The 18,301-nt window shown below is 41.7% G+C and overlaps 1 protein-coding gene across 2 annotated transcripts in view; it reads left to right on the plus strand.

Moving 5' to 3' along the window:
- The window catches only part of DOCK5 (dedicator of cytokinesis 5), a 162,688-nt gene that overhangs the window by 37,233 nt on the left and 107,154 nt on the right, over window positions 1–18,301 (plus strand). For both annotated transcript variants that reach the window (XR_015729391.1, XM_060693500.2), the window contains exons 2-6: window positions 517–600; window positions 8,978–9,018; window positions 15,210–15,265; window positions 16,058–16,154; window positions 17,255–17,403. Coding sequence is in view for 1 of the 2 variants with exons in the window: in XM_060693500.2 (XP_060549483.2) it covers window positions 517–600; window positions 8,978–9,018; window positions 15,210–15,265; window positions 16,058–16,154; window positions 17,255–17,403 (427 nt within the window). In the remaining variant the exon portion in view is untranslated. The remainder of the gene's footprint in view (window positions 1–516; window positions 601–8,977; window positions 9,019–15,209; window positions 15,266–16,057; window positions 16,155–17,254; window positions 17,404–18,301) is intronic.

Below are 18,301 nucleotides of genomic sequence, written 5' to 3' on the forward strand. Positions count from 1 at the left end.
CTTGAAACTCCAAAAAAAAAAATGGTGTTATTAGCCATCAAACCTCAAAAATACACTTCTCCCAAAAAATTTCCACAATTTTGGCCACTACTGTAGGTGCCTTAGCTCTAACCCTTCGGTGGCTAAGATCCTATCTTGTTAGGATCAAACTCCGGGCCATGGGCAGAGTTTGCCTGCAATACTACATTCGAACCATTGTGCCACTAGATTAACAGCTAGCCTATGTCTAGGCAATTTAGTCCAATAAGAAAATGAAGTGGGTGGTAAGACCAATGGAAAGCATGTCCATTCCATTTTTGTGTTCTTTCATTCATTATGAATGGGAATGCAAAACATGACTCCTAAATACCTTGGAAGTTGAAGGGAAGGTTTATCTTGCCCACCTTGCTGATGGCGGACTTGGGTGAGTCACCCAGAAGTTACTTAAGAGTGGGAGTTGAAGATGTTAGCGTTAAATGCAATTAGCCACTTTACGTTAACGTCTTTCCTTCCCCATCTGTTGCTTTTGTTTTTCAGCCATCTACAATTACAAAGCAATCCAGGATGTGGAGCTCTCTTTACAGGTTGGGGATACCGTTCACATCCTGGAGATGTATGAAGGTAAGCAGGCTCTGGGTTGCCAAGAGGGAATGGGAAGGGCTCCTAGGTCCAGTGGGAGACACCGAGTTCTATATTTGAAAGTATGGATCAACAAAATGGAAAGAGACAAAGCAAATAAAACTCAGGTAATGAAACCCGGTGATACCGATTATTGTTGTATCCGTTCCAGAGAGAGCACTCTTAAGATCTGAAGCAGGAATTTCAAATATAAGAAGCTGTGAAGATCGATATTATTTTCCACCAATGGCCAGTCAGTTGCCATATAGCCCAGCTGCTCCTTTCTGCATCTTCTCTAGCTTGACCATGTTGTTTTAAAGTTTTGCTCAGTAGAAATGTACAGGTGCTCCAGTGCAGGGGTGAAATGCTCCCGGTTCGGACCGGATCCCCCGATCCGGTAGCGATGGCGGCGGGTGGTTCAGAGAACCAGTAGCAAAAATCCCTGCCCTCCCTCCATGCCCAGCTGAGCCGCACGATCATCAGAGGCTTTTTTTTTTTTTTACTTTTAAAAGCATTTTTTCTACAACCTCTTCCGACGAAAAAATGCTTTTAAAAGTAAAAAAAAAAAAAAGCCTCTGATGATCGCGTGGCTCAGCTGGGATCGTCAGAGGCTTTTCATTGCATTTTTTTCTGCAATCTCTTGGCCGAAGAGGTGGTTAAAAAAAATGCTTTTAAAAGTCTCTGACGATCCCAGCTGAGTTGCCTGATCGGCAGAGGCTTTTCAAAGCATTAGAAAAAAATGCTTTGAAAAGTTTTAAAAAAAAAAAGTTGGCCACGCCCACCCAGTCACATTACCCCCCCACCAAGCCACGCCCATAGAACCGGTAGTAACAAATTTTAGATTTCACCCCTGCTCCAGTGTAATTGCACCACAGTTATTTTGGCATAAGTAAAAGGTGCACATGATAACAATCACGACAAGGAGCAGTTCTGAATGACTCCCAAGTTCTCTGAATACAGAAAGGTAACTTTGAGAAGCTCACAAGCAGGTCATGGTCACCACATAAAGACTTCGTCTTGCTTTTGTAATTAAATGTAATCTTGAGTCTGAATTCAGTTCTGGCATTCTAATCCCTGTGAGCATCTACTTCACTGTTGCTCAACCTTGGCCGCTGGACGATGTGTGGACTTCAACTCCCAGAATTCCCCAGCCAGCTGGCTGGGGAATTCTGGGAGTTGAAGTCCACACATCGTCCAGCGGCCAAGGTTGAGAAACACTGATCTAGTTTAACCTGAGGCTCTCTCAGCCTGAGATTGTTGGGGAATGATAAGATTATAATCCAGCATACCTGGAAGATGATACATTGGGTCAATAGGGAAGGTTTAAATTGGATCCCCTTAGTGGAATTTTTACTGACTTGCCTGAAGTTTTATGGCATAGTGTGGCTTTTGATTGATCATTAGTGATGAATCCCTTGCTGTCCAGCTAACTTTCCCTGCTAGAATGGATGAGCGACTTCAATGTGTGATTCATCCCATGCTTAACTTCCAGACTATTTCATATACTTCTTGAAAGTTGCTATTTCATTGTTATGCTCCAACAGACCAGAGAAATACAATTTGAGCTAATCCACCTTGGCTGGAAAGAGAATTGAGAGTCACGTGAGGATTGCAAAGGGTTGCTGAGTCTCCATTTTTATGATGCCCTCCATCCTGTCAGTGTTAAGTTAGGAACTGCATACTTTGGATTCACCAGCAAGTCAACCCAGCTGTTTAATTAACCCATTGGTCTAGGCCTTTATTGTATTTTCAGGCTGACTTGGGCTTGACATCAGGGAGAGCCAGTTAGAGCTCAGGTGCCAAAAAAGATCTTTGTTACTGATGCTGTATTTGCAGATGCATTTGAAGGGAGCGGATCCCATTCTGGTGGTAGATTTAATGCAGCGGAGAACCAGGGTATTGGCTGACCTTTCATATGGGAAAGAGAGACAGACAGACAGACAAAACTATTGATCCCATTCCCGAGGAGCCATTTAAACTAGATGGTTAAATCAGAATCTGGAACGAGCTCCCCCCAGAGATACGGAGGATCCCGGATCTACACACTTTCTGCCGTGCTCTTAAGATTCTCCTATTCCAGCAAGCCAGCCTGGCCTAATTTTCTCCCCTGTTTTAAAATTTTTTAAATTGCAATTTTAATCTGTTTTAAATTATTGGGATTTTTTTAATTGTCTTGGGCTAAATTATTTAATCTGGTTTTAATTATGTCTTTTAACTTTTGTATCTATGTGTTTTAATTTGTGCCTGTTCACTGCCTTGAGTCCTTCGGGAGTAGGGCGGTATACAAATCTAATAAAAGAAAGAAAAAGAAAGAATCAGCACTTCTTATCAGGAAGAACATTTGACAATGTGTTCTCCTATCCACAAAGCAAGGCAATGTGCTTTGAGACCCAGTTTGGTTTAGTGGTTAGTTGGGGCCCTGGAAGTCATCTAGTCCAACCCCCTGCTCAAGCAGGAGACCTATACTAGGGATTCGAACCGCCGAACTGCCGACCTTTCTGATCGACAAGCTCAGCGTCTTAGCCACTGAGCCACGCTAGAAAGCAGGAGATTGTGAGTTCAGTCTTAGCCACAAAAGCTGGCTGGGTGACTTTTTTTTTTTTTTTTAATTTGATTTATATGCCGCCCTTCTCCGAAGACTCAGGGCGGCTTACAATGTGCTCAGCAATAGCCTTCATCCTTTTTGTATATTTATACAAAGTCAGCTTATTGCCCCCACAAACTGGGTCCTCATTTCACCTACCTTAGAAAGGATGGAAGGCTGAGTCAACCTTGAGCCTTGGCGAGATTCGAACCCTGCAGTAATTGCAGGCAGCTGGTCTTAATAAGCTTAATAACAGGGTGCCTTAAACCCCTGTACTACCAAGACTTTGAGCCAGTCACTCTCTCTCTCAACCCCAATTTACCTCACAGGGTTAATTACTGTGGGGAAAATAGGAGGAGGAATATGTGTTGAGTTATTATCCACTTTGAGTTGTTTGCAAAAACAATAAAGCGGGGATACTAAGTTAATAAATAAACCTAATATTAATCCCTGCCTTGGAAACCTGCCCATAAACAACACTCTTTCAAAATACTGCTGGAAAAAAAAAATTGGTTCTTTCCCAAGATAACGCACAATATTGGGAGGTCAAGGAGAATGTTCTGTTCTGTTGAAAAAAGGGGAGAGGGTCATTCTTTTAAGGAAGGGGGGATTTTACAATAGAATAGAGCTGGAAGGGATCTTGGAGGAGCAGGAGAGCCTATACTAGTGATGGCTAACCTTTTTGCCAGGAAGGGGGGGAGGGGGAAGTCCATGTTCATGTGTGCCCACACCCATAATTCTATGCACCCTGTCATGTGCATGTGCGCGAAATCCCCCTCCACTCCAGCTCCTATCCCCAGCCTCCAGACCCTCTCCAGGAGTCTCTGGAGGGGACAGCAAAAACGTCACTTCCTGTCCAACCGGTGGTTGGGAAATGAGCCATTTCAGGCCTCCGGAGGGCCTCTGAGGGAATAGGGAAGGCTGTTTTCGCCCTCCCCAGATGCATAGAGAGGATCTTGAGCCAGGTGAGAAAGAAAAACGGGCCTTCCCCACCCCCCGAGGCCCTCCGGAGGCAGGAAACAGCCTGTTTACCTACTTCTGGTGGGCCCGTGAGGCCCAAATATCCACTGGCCGGCATGTGCATGTGGGCCAGAGCTGAGCTCGCGTGCCCACTTATATGGCTACACATGCCACTTGTGGCACGCGTGCCATAGGTTCGCCATCCCAGGCCTATACCATTTCAGACAAATGACTATCCAGTCTCTTCTTTAAAACCTCCAGTGATGGAGTGGCCATGATTTCTGAAGGCAAGCTGTCCCACTGGTTAACTGTTCTCACTGTTAGGAAGTTTCTCCTTAATTCCAGTTGCTTCTCTCTTTGATTAATTTCCCTCTATTGTTTCTTGTCTTGCCTTCTGGTGCTTTGTAGAATAATTTGACCCCCTCTTCTTTGTGGCAGCCTCTCAAATACCAGAATACTGTTATCATGTCACCCCTAATTCTTATTTTCTTTAGACTATGTTCTTTAAGTTTCAGATTTTGACTGTTTTTCCAGCACGATTCCAGTACCAGAGAGGGAAAAAGAATCCCAGATCATTCCAGCCTGCTCTTATTCTCAAAATCTTCACTTTCTCAACCAAGCAACTTTATTTATTTATTTATTTATTTATTTGTTTGTTTGTTTGTTTGTTTGTTTGTTTGTTTGTTTATTTGTTTGTTCAATTTATATATGCCGTCCTTCTCCGGAGACTCAGGGCAGCTTACAATGCGTTAAGCAATAGCCTTCATACTTTTGTATATATCTGCTTAGTAGGGCTTTTGGCCCCCGCTAAGCAGTGTTCTTTTTTATACAAAGTCAGCTTATTGCCCCCACAATCCGAGTCCTCATTTTACCTACCTCGGAAGGATGGAAGGCTGAGTCAACCTTGAGCCTGGTGAGATTTGAACTCGCAGTAATTGCAGGCAGCTGGCAGCTAAGTGCTACTTGAACAGCAGCAGTTTAGTCTATTGCGCCACCAGGCTCTTTTTTATTTATTTATTTATTTATTTGTTTGTTTGTTTATTTGTTTATTTGTTTATTTATTTCTTTATTTCTTTATTATATTTCTATACCGCCTTTCTCCCGTAGGACTCAAGGCGGTGTACAGTCAAGAAAAATATAGACACACAAACATCATAAAATTGCTAATTAATCTTATCTCTTTTTAACCTTATCTCTCTTTTTTCATATGGTAGATCAGTTCATCCTCTGGTTCTTTGGCATGTTAAATCTATTGTTAGGAAGTCATTCCCTTCCCCTCAACTCAGAGTCTTCCATTGGAACAGCAGTTGCCCGAGACTTCTCCTTGTTTCTCTTTCCTGCAAAGAAAACTGAACTTTGGCTGCAGCTAGTATCGGGATTATATACATCTACCTATCTTTCAACATATGGGATTCAACTCTTTTGAGTAAAGAAATATACTCCCATATAAACCTGATTTTTTTTGATGGATCTGTTAGAGAAGAAGAGCTGGAAGACCTTCCTCTAAAGCAGGGGTCTCCAACCTTGGCAACTTTAAGCCTGGCGGACTTCAACTCTCAGAATTCCTCCAGGCTTAAAGTTGCCAAGGTTGGAGATCCCTACTATAAAGCCTTTCCAGTAAACTGGTGGAAAATCAGTGCAACTAGCTAGGTGTGCTAAATTCAAATTTGAGTATTCATGGGATACGGAACAATCTGAGGAGTTATCTTTAAAGTTTCCACTTTCTTCATCTACTTTTATCCAACTGGAAATCTTGTGGATGGACTGAGTCATTCATTCAAATGAATAAGGCCAAAGTTCAGAGACCAATTCAAGAATGTGTTTCCTTATTTAGCTGATGGCTGTTGCAATGCAAAGTGTGAAGACCAGGCAGTTAATGGCTGACTTCTGCTTTAAATACAGGAAAACGGGTCTCCACTGATCATTTATGATGTTTGAACATTCCCAAATTTCATAGATCCTTATGTCATTGATACAACTTTGGAAGCCTTGGTGTGAGGTTATCATTTATATCTGCCTGTCTGCAATTGCTTTCTTGGGAAATGTATATACTAATAGGATACACTTTTTTCTAAGAATCCTGATGCAGCCAGATTTATAATATCAACAACTCAGTAGAGGTTTTGGAGATAAGAAGGGAGGGTGGAGGGGAGAGGAGAGGAAAGGAAAGGAAAGGAAAGAAGGAAAGGAAAGGAAAGGAAAGGAAAGGAAAGGAAAGGAAAGGAAAGGAAAGGAAAGGAAAGGAAAGGAAAGGAAAGGAGGAAAGGAAAGAAGGAAAGGAAGAAGAGGGGAAGAGAAGGAAAGGAAAGGAAAGGAAAGGAAAGGAAAGGAAAGGAAAGGAAGAAGAGGGGAAGAGAAGGAAAGGAAAGAAGGAAAGGAAAGGAAAGGAAGAAGAGGGGAAGAGAAGGAAAGGGGAGGGAAGGGAAGGAAAGGAAAGGAAAGGAAAGAAGGAAAGGAAGAAAAGGGGAAGAGAAGGGAAGGGAAGGGAAGGAAAGGAAAGGAAAGAAAGGAAAGGAAAGGAAAGGAAAGGAAGAAGAGGGGAAGAGAAGGGAAGGGAAGGAAAGGAAAGGAAAGAAGGAAAGGAAGAAGAGGGGAAGAGAAGGGAAGGGAAGGGAAGGGAAGGGAAGGAAGAAGAGGAGAAGAGAAGGAAAGGAAAGGAAAGGAAAGAAGGAAGGAAAGGAAAGGAAAGGAAGAAGAGGGGAAGGGAAGGGAAGGGAAGGAAAGGAAGAAGAGGGGAAGAGAAGGAAAGGAAAGGAAAGAAGGAAGGAAAGGAAAGGAAAGGAAGAAGAGGGGAAGAGAAGGGAAGGGAAGGGAAGGGAAGGAAAGGAAAGGAAAGGAAAGGAAAGGAAAGGAAAGGAAAGGAAAGGAAAGGAAAGGAAAGGAAAGGAAAGGAAAGGAAAGGCTTAAGAGAAAAGCTAATGGCTCCAACAAAGAGGCAACTAAACAAAACATTGGATGCTGAATATCTGAGAACAAATGAGAATCATACCAGAGGAATGTAATGGAGTCTTTGGAGCACTTATGGAACAGGCACATCTGACCAGCTGGAGACCTAAATAAGAACTTCTGATAGCATCTCTTGTTATCACATCTGTTTTATATCTAACTTGCTTAGTTGAATTCCTGGGCTTTCTGATTTGGAGGGTTTTCTATATCTGGCCATGAGATGCTTGGAGCCTGTGTGCGTGTGTTTGTGTGTGTCACAATGGCTATTGTGGTCCATGGCAAAATTTATCAAATGAGCTGAAACTGGTACAGTTTGTTCCAGGCTGAAAAGGGCCGGAGCTGGCATCTGGCTTGTTTATTTCTCAATGACGACTGTTCACAGCTATGACAGCATCCATCTGGGAGACACCACTTGCCTTGTTTCTAGTTTTGCATGGCTTCTTGAATTAAGTTGGATATTCCATATTGAGATCTCGCCCCCCACTCCCCACCCTGCCCCATCTTCCTTCCAGTCCCAGAAACAGCAGTGTAGTACAGGACCATTTCATACTCTGATTTCATTTTTCTAAAAATATATATATATAAATAAAAGCATACTCAATCCAACAGCAGATTATATTAGGGAGTGTAGCACAAATTTTATATATTGTGCTCCTTCCTCCAAAAAAATGTGCTTCTCTCTGGCTAGCTACTCATGGGAGTAGCTTTATGGTATCTCAGAGGCTCCTTTCTTATATTAATTTTCCTTCCCTTCCAACTTTGAATGCTCCTAGTTCAGGGATGGGCAACTGTGGCCCTTTTACAACCTGTGGACTTCAACTCCCAGAATTCCTGAGACAGCCAAGCTTGTCCTAGTTTATAGTATTGATTGCTCCCAGTAGTCCTCGACTTACCACCATTCTTTTGGTGACTACAATGGCACTGAAAAATGTGACTTATGACCGTTTTTCACACTTAACGACCTTTGCAGCACCCCTATGATCATGTGATCAAAATTCAGATGCCTGGCAACTCATATTTATGACCATTGCTGTGTCCCAAGGTCATGGGATCTCCTTTTGAGATCTTCTGACAAGTCAATGAGGAAGCTAGGTCCACTTAACATGATGCTTAACGTGATGCTAATTTAACAACTGCAGTGGTTCACTTATCAACTGTGGCAAGAAAGGTCGTAAAATGGGGGCAAAACTCACTTAAGAAAATTCTAACTTAACTGCAAAAAAAGTTGGTTCTCAGTTGTAGTTGTAAATTGAGGAGTACCTGTATTGCATTTTTTTTTTAATTTGAAGAAATGTTCACAATTGTTTCTGTGCTTTTATCTTTAAACATAGTTTTAACTATTTTAAATGTGGTTAAAAAAAACCCATATGCTATTTTAATCACAAATTGTTTGGGTTTGTTCTAATCTCGCTAATCTCGGGAGAGATTAACGATCAACAATCTCTGTTCTGTTTCAGTAGACTCCTAATTAAGAGGTTCTCATTTTAGGTATTTTTGTTATCTTGGCTAGTGAATTGGATCTTTGAGACTGCAAGCATGTTATTAGTGTTCTCCAAACTGGTATCCTTCTGGGTAGATTGAATGACTGCCACCATAATCCCCAGCCAACATCTGAATCATTAGGGATGTAGTCCTTTTATAAACAATTGCAGAAAGAGCAAAACTCCATATATGACCTTTTAAGTAATTGTATTCAAACGTGTGTCAATTGCAGCTTAAATTTTGTTGAATTTTAACTGTAATTTAAATAGCAAGAAATATTAACTGAATGTTGTTGAAATTGGTTCCACGTTTAACAAGCGTAATGTTTGCAGAATCATTGTACTAAATTCTGAAAATAATTGATGATTGTAAAATCATTTTTGTGTATGTTTTCTTCTTCCTTGACAGACTGGTACAGAGGCTACAGCCTTCGAAATAAATCCAAAAAGGTACAGCAGGCTCCAAATATTTTTGTTTTCCCCCTTTGTGTCTGTATATTAATGCCTCTGAATCTTTGCTCTTAAATTTTATTTGGCATTCCTGGCGCAACTTCCATCTCCCATCAGTCTTCTATCGCATCTCCTTTCTCTCAAGCTTTTCCTAAATCGTAGTAGCCTTTTAAAAAGAATATTTTTGGGCTTTATGCATTCTACGTTTCTGTGATCTTGCCGCCTCTCTAACAGCTTTTCAATCAGTATCGAAAACCTCTCAGCACTTAGCCATACAATAATTCAATATTATGAAGGTGAAGGTTCATTCTCCGAGCTTGTGAGTTGGTTTCCAACAGGGTGGATTTGATTTAAATCGAGTCGATTTAAATCATGATTTAAATCATGATTTAAATCACTAGTGAAAAGGCTTGATTTAAATCAACTCGATTTAAATCATAATTTTTAAAGAGCAACTGTCATCTCTGCTACTCCTTTGACCCACTGTTGACTCACCGATAGTCCCAGTGTTGCAGAATATACAGCCTCATGCTACATAACTAAGCTCCATTTCATGCTGAATAAACTAAATTATTTATGTATCTTAAATAGAAAACTGTCTTACGATAGATTTTTACCCCAAAAGTTTTTTATTAAAATAAATTCAATAAAAATAAAAAAAATCCGATTTAAATAAAAAAAAATCCGATTTAAATAAAAAAAATCTGATTTTTTTGATTTTTTTTAAAAAAAAACATTGATTTTTATCCACCCTGGTTTCCAAACGTTTTGTTACCATGCTAGGTAACATCTTCAGCGGAGTTCAGGGGATGTCAGTGTTGGTGTTTCTCTGTTTATAAGGACTTCAGTTGTGGGTGTGTGAAGTGGGGGTCTTGTGATGGGTCAGCTGTGAGTCATCAGTGAGTCTTGCGATGGGTCTTGTGATGGAACGAAATGTTTGGAAACCAACCCACAAGCGCTGAGAACAAACCCTCACCCTATACCCGAGCTACAGATATTCACCACTATTGCAATTCAATATTAATTAAGCAGAGGGGAAATAAAATAGATCATTGTGTTTTTGGTTTTTATGGTTTAAAAAACTGGCTCACTGTGGTCCTGAGGACACTATTTGGTGAAAAAAGCAAGAAAAGGGTCAAGAAGGCATACCAATACATGAGACGGGAACATTGTCTGGTTCCTCAGATGCTTTGAAGATTGGTAGGAGCCAACAGATTATGAAAAAATAAGGATACAATGTGCCTATCCTGCAAGTTGAGTTACGAGTTAATTTAATTTAATAACTTTATTGTCATTGTACGTGTATACACAGTATACACATACAACTAAATTCACTTAACACCCAAAGACCAGGTCCAACACACCTAACAATCCCCAAACACACTTCCACCCACCACAAATTCCCCGCCCCTAAACCACCCAAACATCCACACAACAGACCAAGTAATGCTGTCCAACAGCTCACTGATGATGGCCCTTTAGTTCATTGTTGAGTGCAATTATAGCTCTGGGATAAAAACTATTCAGAAAACGTGCGGTCCGAGTTTTAATTGTTCTGTATCTTCGGCCAGAAGGCAACAGTCCAAAAAGATTGTAAGCAGGATGGGAAGAGTCTCTGAGAATTTTTATGCAACTTCCTCAAACAGCGAGATTCGAAGATGTTGTCCAGGGCTGGTAGCTGGAGTCCGATGATATTCTGGGCAGTTTTAATGATTCTCTGTAGAGTTTTTTTGTCCGCTACAGAGCTGCTCCCATACCATGCAAGAATGCCATATGTCAGGACACTCTCAAAGGTGCTGCAATAGTAGGACAGAAGTAGATCTTGTTAACAGTGTGACGATCTAACAGCAAGCTCTTTTACCAGGAGCACACTTCAAAACAGGTGTGCAAGCAGCAAAAGCCTGGATTAGAAATAGAACCAGTCTGTGGATAATTGGATTATGAGGAATATTTGCAGCATTCAATCTATGGGTAACATGCAGCCAAATTTTGAGGTCACAGTTCAGTTCACTACTTTGGTGGTTAAGGACTATGGAGGATATGGGTGTGTTTAAGTAAGTCACTGTAACTGATTTTTAAAATTATGATGCCAAGTAAGCAAATGAGTTCATATTTGTATACAGTAGCCTCGATTATGAAAAATTCGATTTTGCATGATGCAAATTTTATTTTGATTTCTTCCATCTTCCTAAGGCAAAGAGAGAAAAGTTCTACCAGCGAGGTATTCTATACAGAATGCAAAAAGGGAATAAGATTTAATCAGACAAAATAATTGAAGGCATGATGTAAGAAAAAAAAAATCTAGTTCTTGTCAAAACTGTTTGCTAAACTTCTCTACACTCAATCGCACAGCATCTGTGCTTCTTCTGTCTCTCTCTCTCTATATTGCTTGCCATTTCCACCTTTTAAATTTCTCACTTAGAAGATCTCATCGGCTTCAGCCAGCCCAAACTTTTTCAATATTCTTGGTCTTTCCCTTTATCTTGAGCCATACCCCTCGTCTTGATAGGGTGCAGTATATGCCGGGTATTGTCAAAATTCGAAAAATGTCCCCTGTCCCCAAAGACTGCCTACTGTCTTAATGCCGATTTCCAGCACTGGTCCTACTAAATTATGGGATGGACTCAGTAGTGGGTTTCAACATTTTTTAGTACCGGTTCTGTGGGTGTGGCTTGGTGGGTGTGGCATGGCTTGGTGGGTGTGGCTTGGTGGGTGTGGCTTGGTGGGTGTGGCTTGGTGGGCATGGCTGGGGAAGGATACTGTAAAATCTCCATTCCCACCCCAATCTAGGGGAAGGTTACTGCAAAATCCCCATTTCCTCCTGATGACCTGGGACTTGGGAAGCAGATAATAGATGGGGGCGGGGCCAGTCAGAATTTTTACTACCAGTTCTCCGAACTACTCAAAATTTCCACTACTGGTTCTCCAGAACTGGTCAGAACCTGCTGAAACCCACCTCTGGATGGCCTACAAAGGGTATGGAAAAAAGGGGGATTTTGAGCCACAGATTGCCAACTGTATTGTAGGAGTTTTGTTCAGTTAATAGGAGTTCTGGAGTCAATGATCATTTCACTCAAATTTTGACAAGTTTCTTCCTGACAGATCCGTAGGGTTTCCTTTCCCTTCCCTTCCCATCTCATCCCATCCATAATTACTTGAATTGTGATTTTTTTCTCCCCTGGATTCAGTACAATATTTAGGGCACCATTTTAATTTCCTATTGAATACAATTCACTTTGGGAGATGTGATAGAACTGGTTTTCTGTTTTCCAAATTCTTTTTCTTTGAACTATATCCAGATCCTGTCTAGACTGGAAAGGTGCCTTTAGATTTCTCTGGCAAGCAAGCGAGCAAGCCAGAATCTAACTACAGTAGCTTCTTTGCGCTCTTGGATAGCTTCCATTGTATCACAGTGGGACAATCAAAGCTTTAAACTGTGTTGGAGCCATTTCCATCTTGATGTTCTGTGTGAAATGCATTAGTGTCACTGAGTCTGTCTTGATCTGCGGAAATTATTTACCACAGCTTTGCAAGTGGTTGGGGATCTCATTCTCAATGTTTTCCTCAGATCTTTAATCCACAGCTCATTTATCTTTCTGGAAAGACTTTCTTTTTGAGGGAGGAATGGGTGAAACCCCATCAGTCTCTGAGCAGTTGATGTGCATAAAGAGTTCTTCCACTCACAGAAATGATCCTTAGCTGGGATATTAGAATGAGGGATCACTAGAGCCTTTTTAAAAACAAAGTAGCCAATCTTTTTTGGATCTTTTTCTGATGGTGGCGGAAAACAGCATTATGGAGAGGTGGGCTTGAAATGTTCAATTTTGGGGAAGGAGGTAGATTTTCCAAAACTGACATTATTGAAAGAAACATGTCAAGTTATATAAGGACACGTTGATCAGCTTTGTGTATTATTTATGTTCCTAAACATGAAAGGGACGCGGTGGCTTAGTGGGTAAGACGCTGAGCTTGTCGATTGAAAGGTCGGCAGTTCAGCAGTTCGAATCCCTAGTGCCGTGTAATGGGGTGAGCTCCCGTTACTTGTCCCAGCTTCTGCCAACCTAGCAGTTCAAAAGCACATAAAAAATGCAACTAGAAAAATAGGGACCACCTTTGGTGGGAAGGTAACAGCGTTCCGTGCACCTTTGGTGTTTAGTCATGCCGGCCACATGACCACGGAGACGTCTTCGGACAGCGCTGGCTCTCTGGCTTTGAAACGGAGATGAGCACCGTCTCCTAGAATCGGGAACGACTAGCACATATGTGCGAGGGGAACCTTTACTTTTAAACATGAAAAGTTTGGCTGTTTGGCTTCTAGCATGCTTTCTGGAAGGATTGTAACGGAACAAAGCATACCAGTGGGAGTCACTGAGAATGACTTGGGTAGCCATATAAATTTTCTTAAATAAATGCTGTATATTAATACAAAGGCATAGTTATTTGCCGATGGGTGGCATTGGCTTTAGATCTTAAAAAATATAAATTTCAATCTATATTTGGACATCAAATTGAAGCATGAAAAATTGATCTTTTAAAAAGTAGAAGTTTGTTGATTTGGATAATTGATGCGATCTACAAGGAAGGGAACTGTCTCTGTGATTAGACTAATGAAAAATTGGAGGCAGAGTTAATTAAAGGAAGGGATGGGGAAATTGCATGGTTTGGGTGTTTATTAGAATTTTGCTGCTTATGAATATAACTACTTCCTCTAGGACTGACTTACCATCCGCATAAAATTAAGATCAGCAGTGGGAGCTGGAATTCTCTAATGCTTTCAGAGGAAAAGATGTCTTCTTTTAACCCTCTTCTTTTTCAAATTATCATATTTATTAGCATGATCCTTACATTAGAGGGATTATTCTTCATGGATTAAAACTGCTGGCACAGCTTCCTTGTGCATAATTCTAAAAGCTACCAGTGATAATCAATTAAGATTGCATTGAAAGGAGTTCTTTATGGAAATATGTGCCCTTCTCTGCCAGAATATAAATGAATACAAAACCATCCCACATTTTGTGTGTGTGTGTGGTGGTTTTGAGTCGCTCAATGATGCTACCTGCTAGCTTTCCTACTAAAAACTTTCAGGATGATTAGGATATCAACAGGGGACAAGTTTAATATCTCTTGTACCTCTCATGCTTTAGATCCTAAATGTAAGGAACATAGCATCCTATTGGTATTCCAAGAGGCAGTTCAACAAGAGAGGAAAAAAGCAAAGGTTTGGAAGGATATGTAAAGAAGGAAATGGAGCTCTTTGTCTCTGATAGTTCAGAGAACTTCACATAACCAATATTGTAGTAGCAATAGAACAGGATATTTGTAGCTCAGGGTTGAAGTGTGGGGTCCGTGGGGCTCTCTGAGTTTGTGATTTTCTTGCGCTTGTGACTTGTCACTCTGTTGTGGCCCATCAGCTAGTAACTGATTCTGACAGTGAGGAGGCTGGTGTGGTGCTGCGCCAGCAGCCTGTGCAACTGGCACTTGAGTCAGACAATGAGGAGGCTGGACAAGATGTGGTGCCAGAGGCAGGGATTCAGCCAGGGCCTTCAGAACCTCCAGAAGCTCCCATGGGTGAAGAGGAAGAAGAGGAAGAGCCTCTTCTCGATGCACGGGTGCGCAGAGCTGCCAATAGGCAGGAGTGGCTCCTCAGGAGGAGGTCTCCTCGAGAGTAAGGCTTGGGGCTAATTGGCCACTCCCTTAGCCTATTTAAGGAGGAACGCCGACTGAGGCAATTTGCAGGGAACAACTTTGTTCACTCTCCTTTGCGTCTGGATCTTAGTTCTCTGCAAATTGCTTCTGGGCTTTCTGCCAACCATAGTAAGATTACGATTATTTATTCTTTGGATTCTTGTAGGCTGTTAAGAAAGTTAATTAACAGCCTTTGTTTGAAAAAGACTGATTTAATTTAGTAAACTAAGGTTTGTACAGACTTTGTGTGTGCTGCGTTCTTTGGGGTCCGTAGCTGGGGCAGAACACACTCACTTTTCTTCCTTATAGTAGTAGAGGAAGAAATTGATCGAGATCATACTTCTTTGACTTATTATAGGAAATAGTAATCGTTTTGCCATCCATGATGGTAAATAGAGCTGTTGGGCTAGAGTTCCTACAGTGATAGAAGATTGAACCTCAGATTCTTGCTTTCATAGTTCTCTACCCATTTGATAAAGTCATAGATTGTTTTGTCTTTTGTTTAGGGTATCTTCCCAGCAACCTACATTCATCTCAAGGAGGCAACGGTGCAAGATGGTGGGTGAGTAGCCAAGATCATTTTTTTAAAAAAAAATGCAACAAATCCTAGAATTCTATTTCTTTGAATTATACAAGTTCCGTTCTGTGAATTGAGTTCTGCAAGGAGTTGTCTGCATTATTTCATCCAGTGTTCACAAGTTTTATTTAACCAACCAAATAGTTGAGAACTGATACGAAATAGTGTCTAGGAGATGGACAGGTGAGACTGAGGAATGCTTCCTTTCAGTAGCCCCAATAGCCTCATCCATAATGAGCCAAGTTAAACCTTTGGAACTTTTTTTAAGCAATAATGGAAGAATATTAATAAATTGTTGTTGTTAGTTGCGAAGTCGTGTCCGACCCATTGTGACCCCATGGACAACTTTCCTCCAGACCTTCCTTTCCTCTACCATCCTCTGGAGTCCGTTTAAGCTTACGCCGACTGCTTCAGTGACTCCATCCAGCCATTCAGTCGTCCCATTCTTCTTTTGCCCTCCATCGTTCCCAGCATTAGGCTCTTCTCCAGTGAGTCCTTCCTTCTCATTAGATGGCCAAAGTATTTTGAGTTTCATCTTCAGGATCTGACCTTCTAAAGAGGAGTCAGGGTTGATCTCCTCTAGGACTGACCAGTTTGATTGCCTTCCAGTCCAAGGGACTTGCAGGAGTCTTCTCCAGCACCAGAGTTCAAAGGCCTTAATTAATTAATAAATAATACATGCAAATTCATGTATATATGTAAATCTAGTAAGTCCTAAAAACAGTTTGTTGGGCAGACCGTAAATAACCAATAATAATTTCAACCGCTTTTCCATAGACAAAATGAGACAGTAATTCCTAGTGAACTTCCATTGGTCCAAGAACTCACCTCTACTTTGCGAGAATGGGTAGTGATCTGGCATAGGCTGTATGTGGTAAGTACTAATTCTCTTTACTGGGCCACCATAAGTTCTCTCCCAAAGCAAATAACGGGATCAAGTGGGTAAGCTTTATGGGCTATTATAACCATAGGAACAATTTTAGAAACCAGAAAGAGGTGGTTACACTTTGCTTTATGTCCTGCCTTTCCTTCAGAAACTCAAGCTGGCATGCATAGTTCTACTACGTCCTTGTTTTTCTTTTAACAACCTTGCTGGCTGAAAGTTACCAAGGATACTTCCACTGTGGAATGTGAACTTGTGAAGATAAATTGGAAAGGCAGGAAGATATAACCAAATACATACTGTTCAATGATCTAATATATAGGTCTGTGATGGCGAACCTATGGCACGCGTGCCACAGGTGGCACACAGAGCCATATTGGTGGGCATGTGAGCTGAGCTCCGCCAGCTGATTTTCAGGCCTTCTGGGCCTACCAGAAGTCAGGAAACACACTGTTTCTGGCTCCGGAGGCTCTCCGGTAGGACCAGAAGGCCTGTTTTTTGCTCCAGAATCTTTCTAGGAGCCTGGGGAGGACGAAAACGACTTTCTTCACCCCCCTGGAGGCCCTCTGTAGGCCAGAAATGGCCTGTTTCCTGACCTCCCGTTCCACCAGAAGTCCGGTGGCCCACCGTGCCATCACATGCCAAAAGTGGGGGGAGCATGGTGGGGGTCATGTGCGCATGCGCAGGGGGCAGGGCACATAGAATTATGGGTGGGGGCACGCGTGCACGTGACCCCCCCCCCATGCTCTCCCCGCTTTTGGCACTCGATGGCAAAAAGGTTAGCCATCACTGATATAGGTGATTCATTTGGATTCAGTCTAATCCTTTGGGAAATGAATAGTGGAAGTTCCTTCATTGAGGTATTCTTTATTGCTTGATTATTGGTCTGGTATTAATCCTGTGTTGATCTCTGCTTATCTGGGTGTTGATTGTTGGCATCTGTAAGAAAACAACCAAACTCAGAGGGCACCAAGGACCCAACAGTTCAACCGTGAGCTACAAATATTCTCTTATGAGTTTCCTATTAGTACAGAATGACTTTGCTGTATTATTTGTTTAATTTTCTGTTTCTCATTTCTTGTCTGCTCTAGGAGAACAAAAGCTCCCTCTTTCGCCATGTACAACAGATGACTTATAGTCTGATTGAATGGCGATCCCAGATCCTATCAGGCACTCTCCCCAAGGATGAGTTGGCTGAACTCAAGAAGAAAGTCACCGCCAAAATCGATTATGGCAACAGGTAACACAGGCTGTCTTTCTCAGACTTCAGTCACATCCTCACCCTGAATAACTAGCTTGAAAAGAAAATGTTCTTGGTGTGTCTAGATATGATGGACCAGTTTGTTGACATCAGGGTCTCCTTGATCTCATGAGCCCTGCTCTTAAAGTTGAGTTTATGGATTTATTTTTTAAAAAGGTGGACTTTGGGTTCAGGCATTTCATTAGGATATACAGGTAGTCCTTGCCTTACAACAGTCCATTTAGTAACCGTTCAAAGTTACAACAGCACTTGTTACAATCTTTGCAGCATCCCCATCGTCACATGATCAAAATTCAGCTATTTGACAACTGGTTCATATTTATGACCGTTGCTGTGTCCCAGAGTCACGTGATCCCCTTTTGTGACCATCTGACAAGCAAAGTCAAATGGGGAAGCCAGATTCACTTAACAACCGGGTTACTAACTTATCAACTGCAGTGATTCGCTTAACAACCATGGCAAGGAAGGTCGTAAAATGGGGCAAAACTCACTTAACAAAACTCACTTCACCAAAACGACAGAAATGTGGGGCTCAGTTGTGGTCGTAAGTCGAGGACTACCTGTATAGAGCAATCATCTTACTTGAGTATATTTTGTTGATTTCTTTCCATTTGGTTTTCTTAATTGTTTTTGCTACCCTGTTTCCCCTAAAATAAGACATCCCCTGATAATAAGCCCAATCGGGCTTTTGAGCGCATGGGCTAAAATAAGCCCCTCCCCCCAAAAATAAGCCCTCCCCGAAAATATTTAACTGCATGCACAGCTGGTCCCCGCCATTTCCTCTGGTTAGGATTAGGGAGACAGAGCTGGAAATCAGGTAAGATGGTAAGAGGAGCCCCATCTTGCTCCATGCACCCCAAAATAATAAGACATCCCC

Source organism: Pantherophis guttatus, chromosome 9 (assembly GCF_059756535.1).
Source record: "Pantherophis guttatus breed Tessera chromosome 9, ASM5975653v1, whole genome shotgun sequence".
In the NCBI taxonomy this organism is placed as follows: Eukaryota; Metazoa; Chordata; class Lepidosauria; order Squamata; family Colubridae; genus Pantherophis; species Pantherophis guttatus.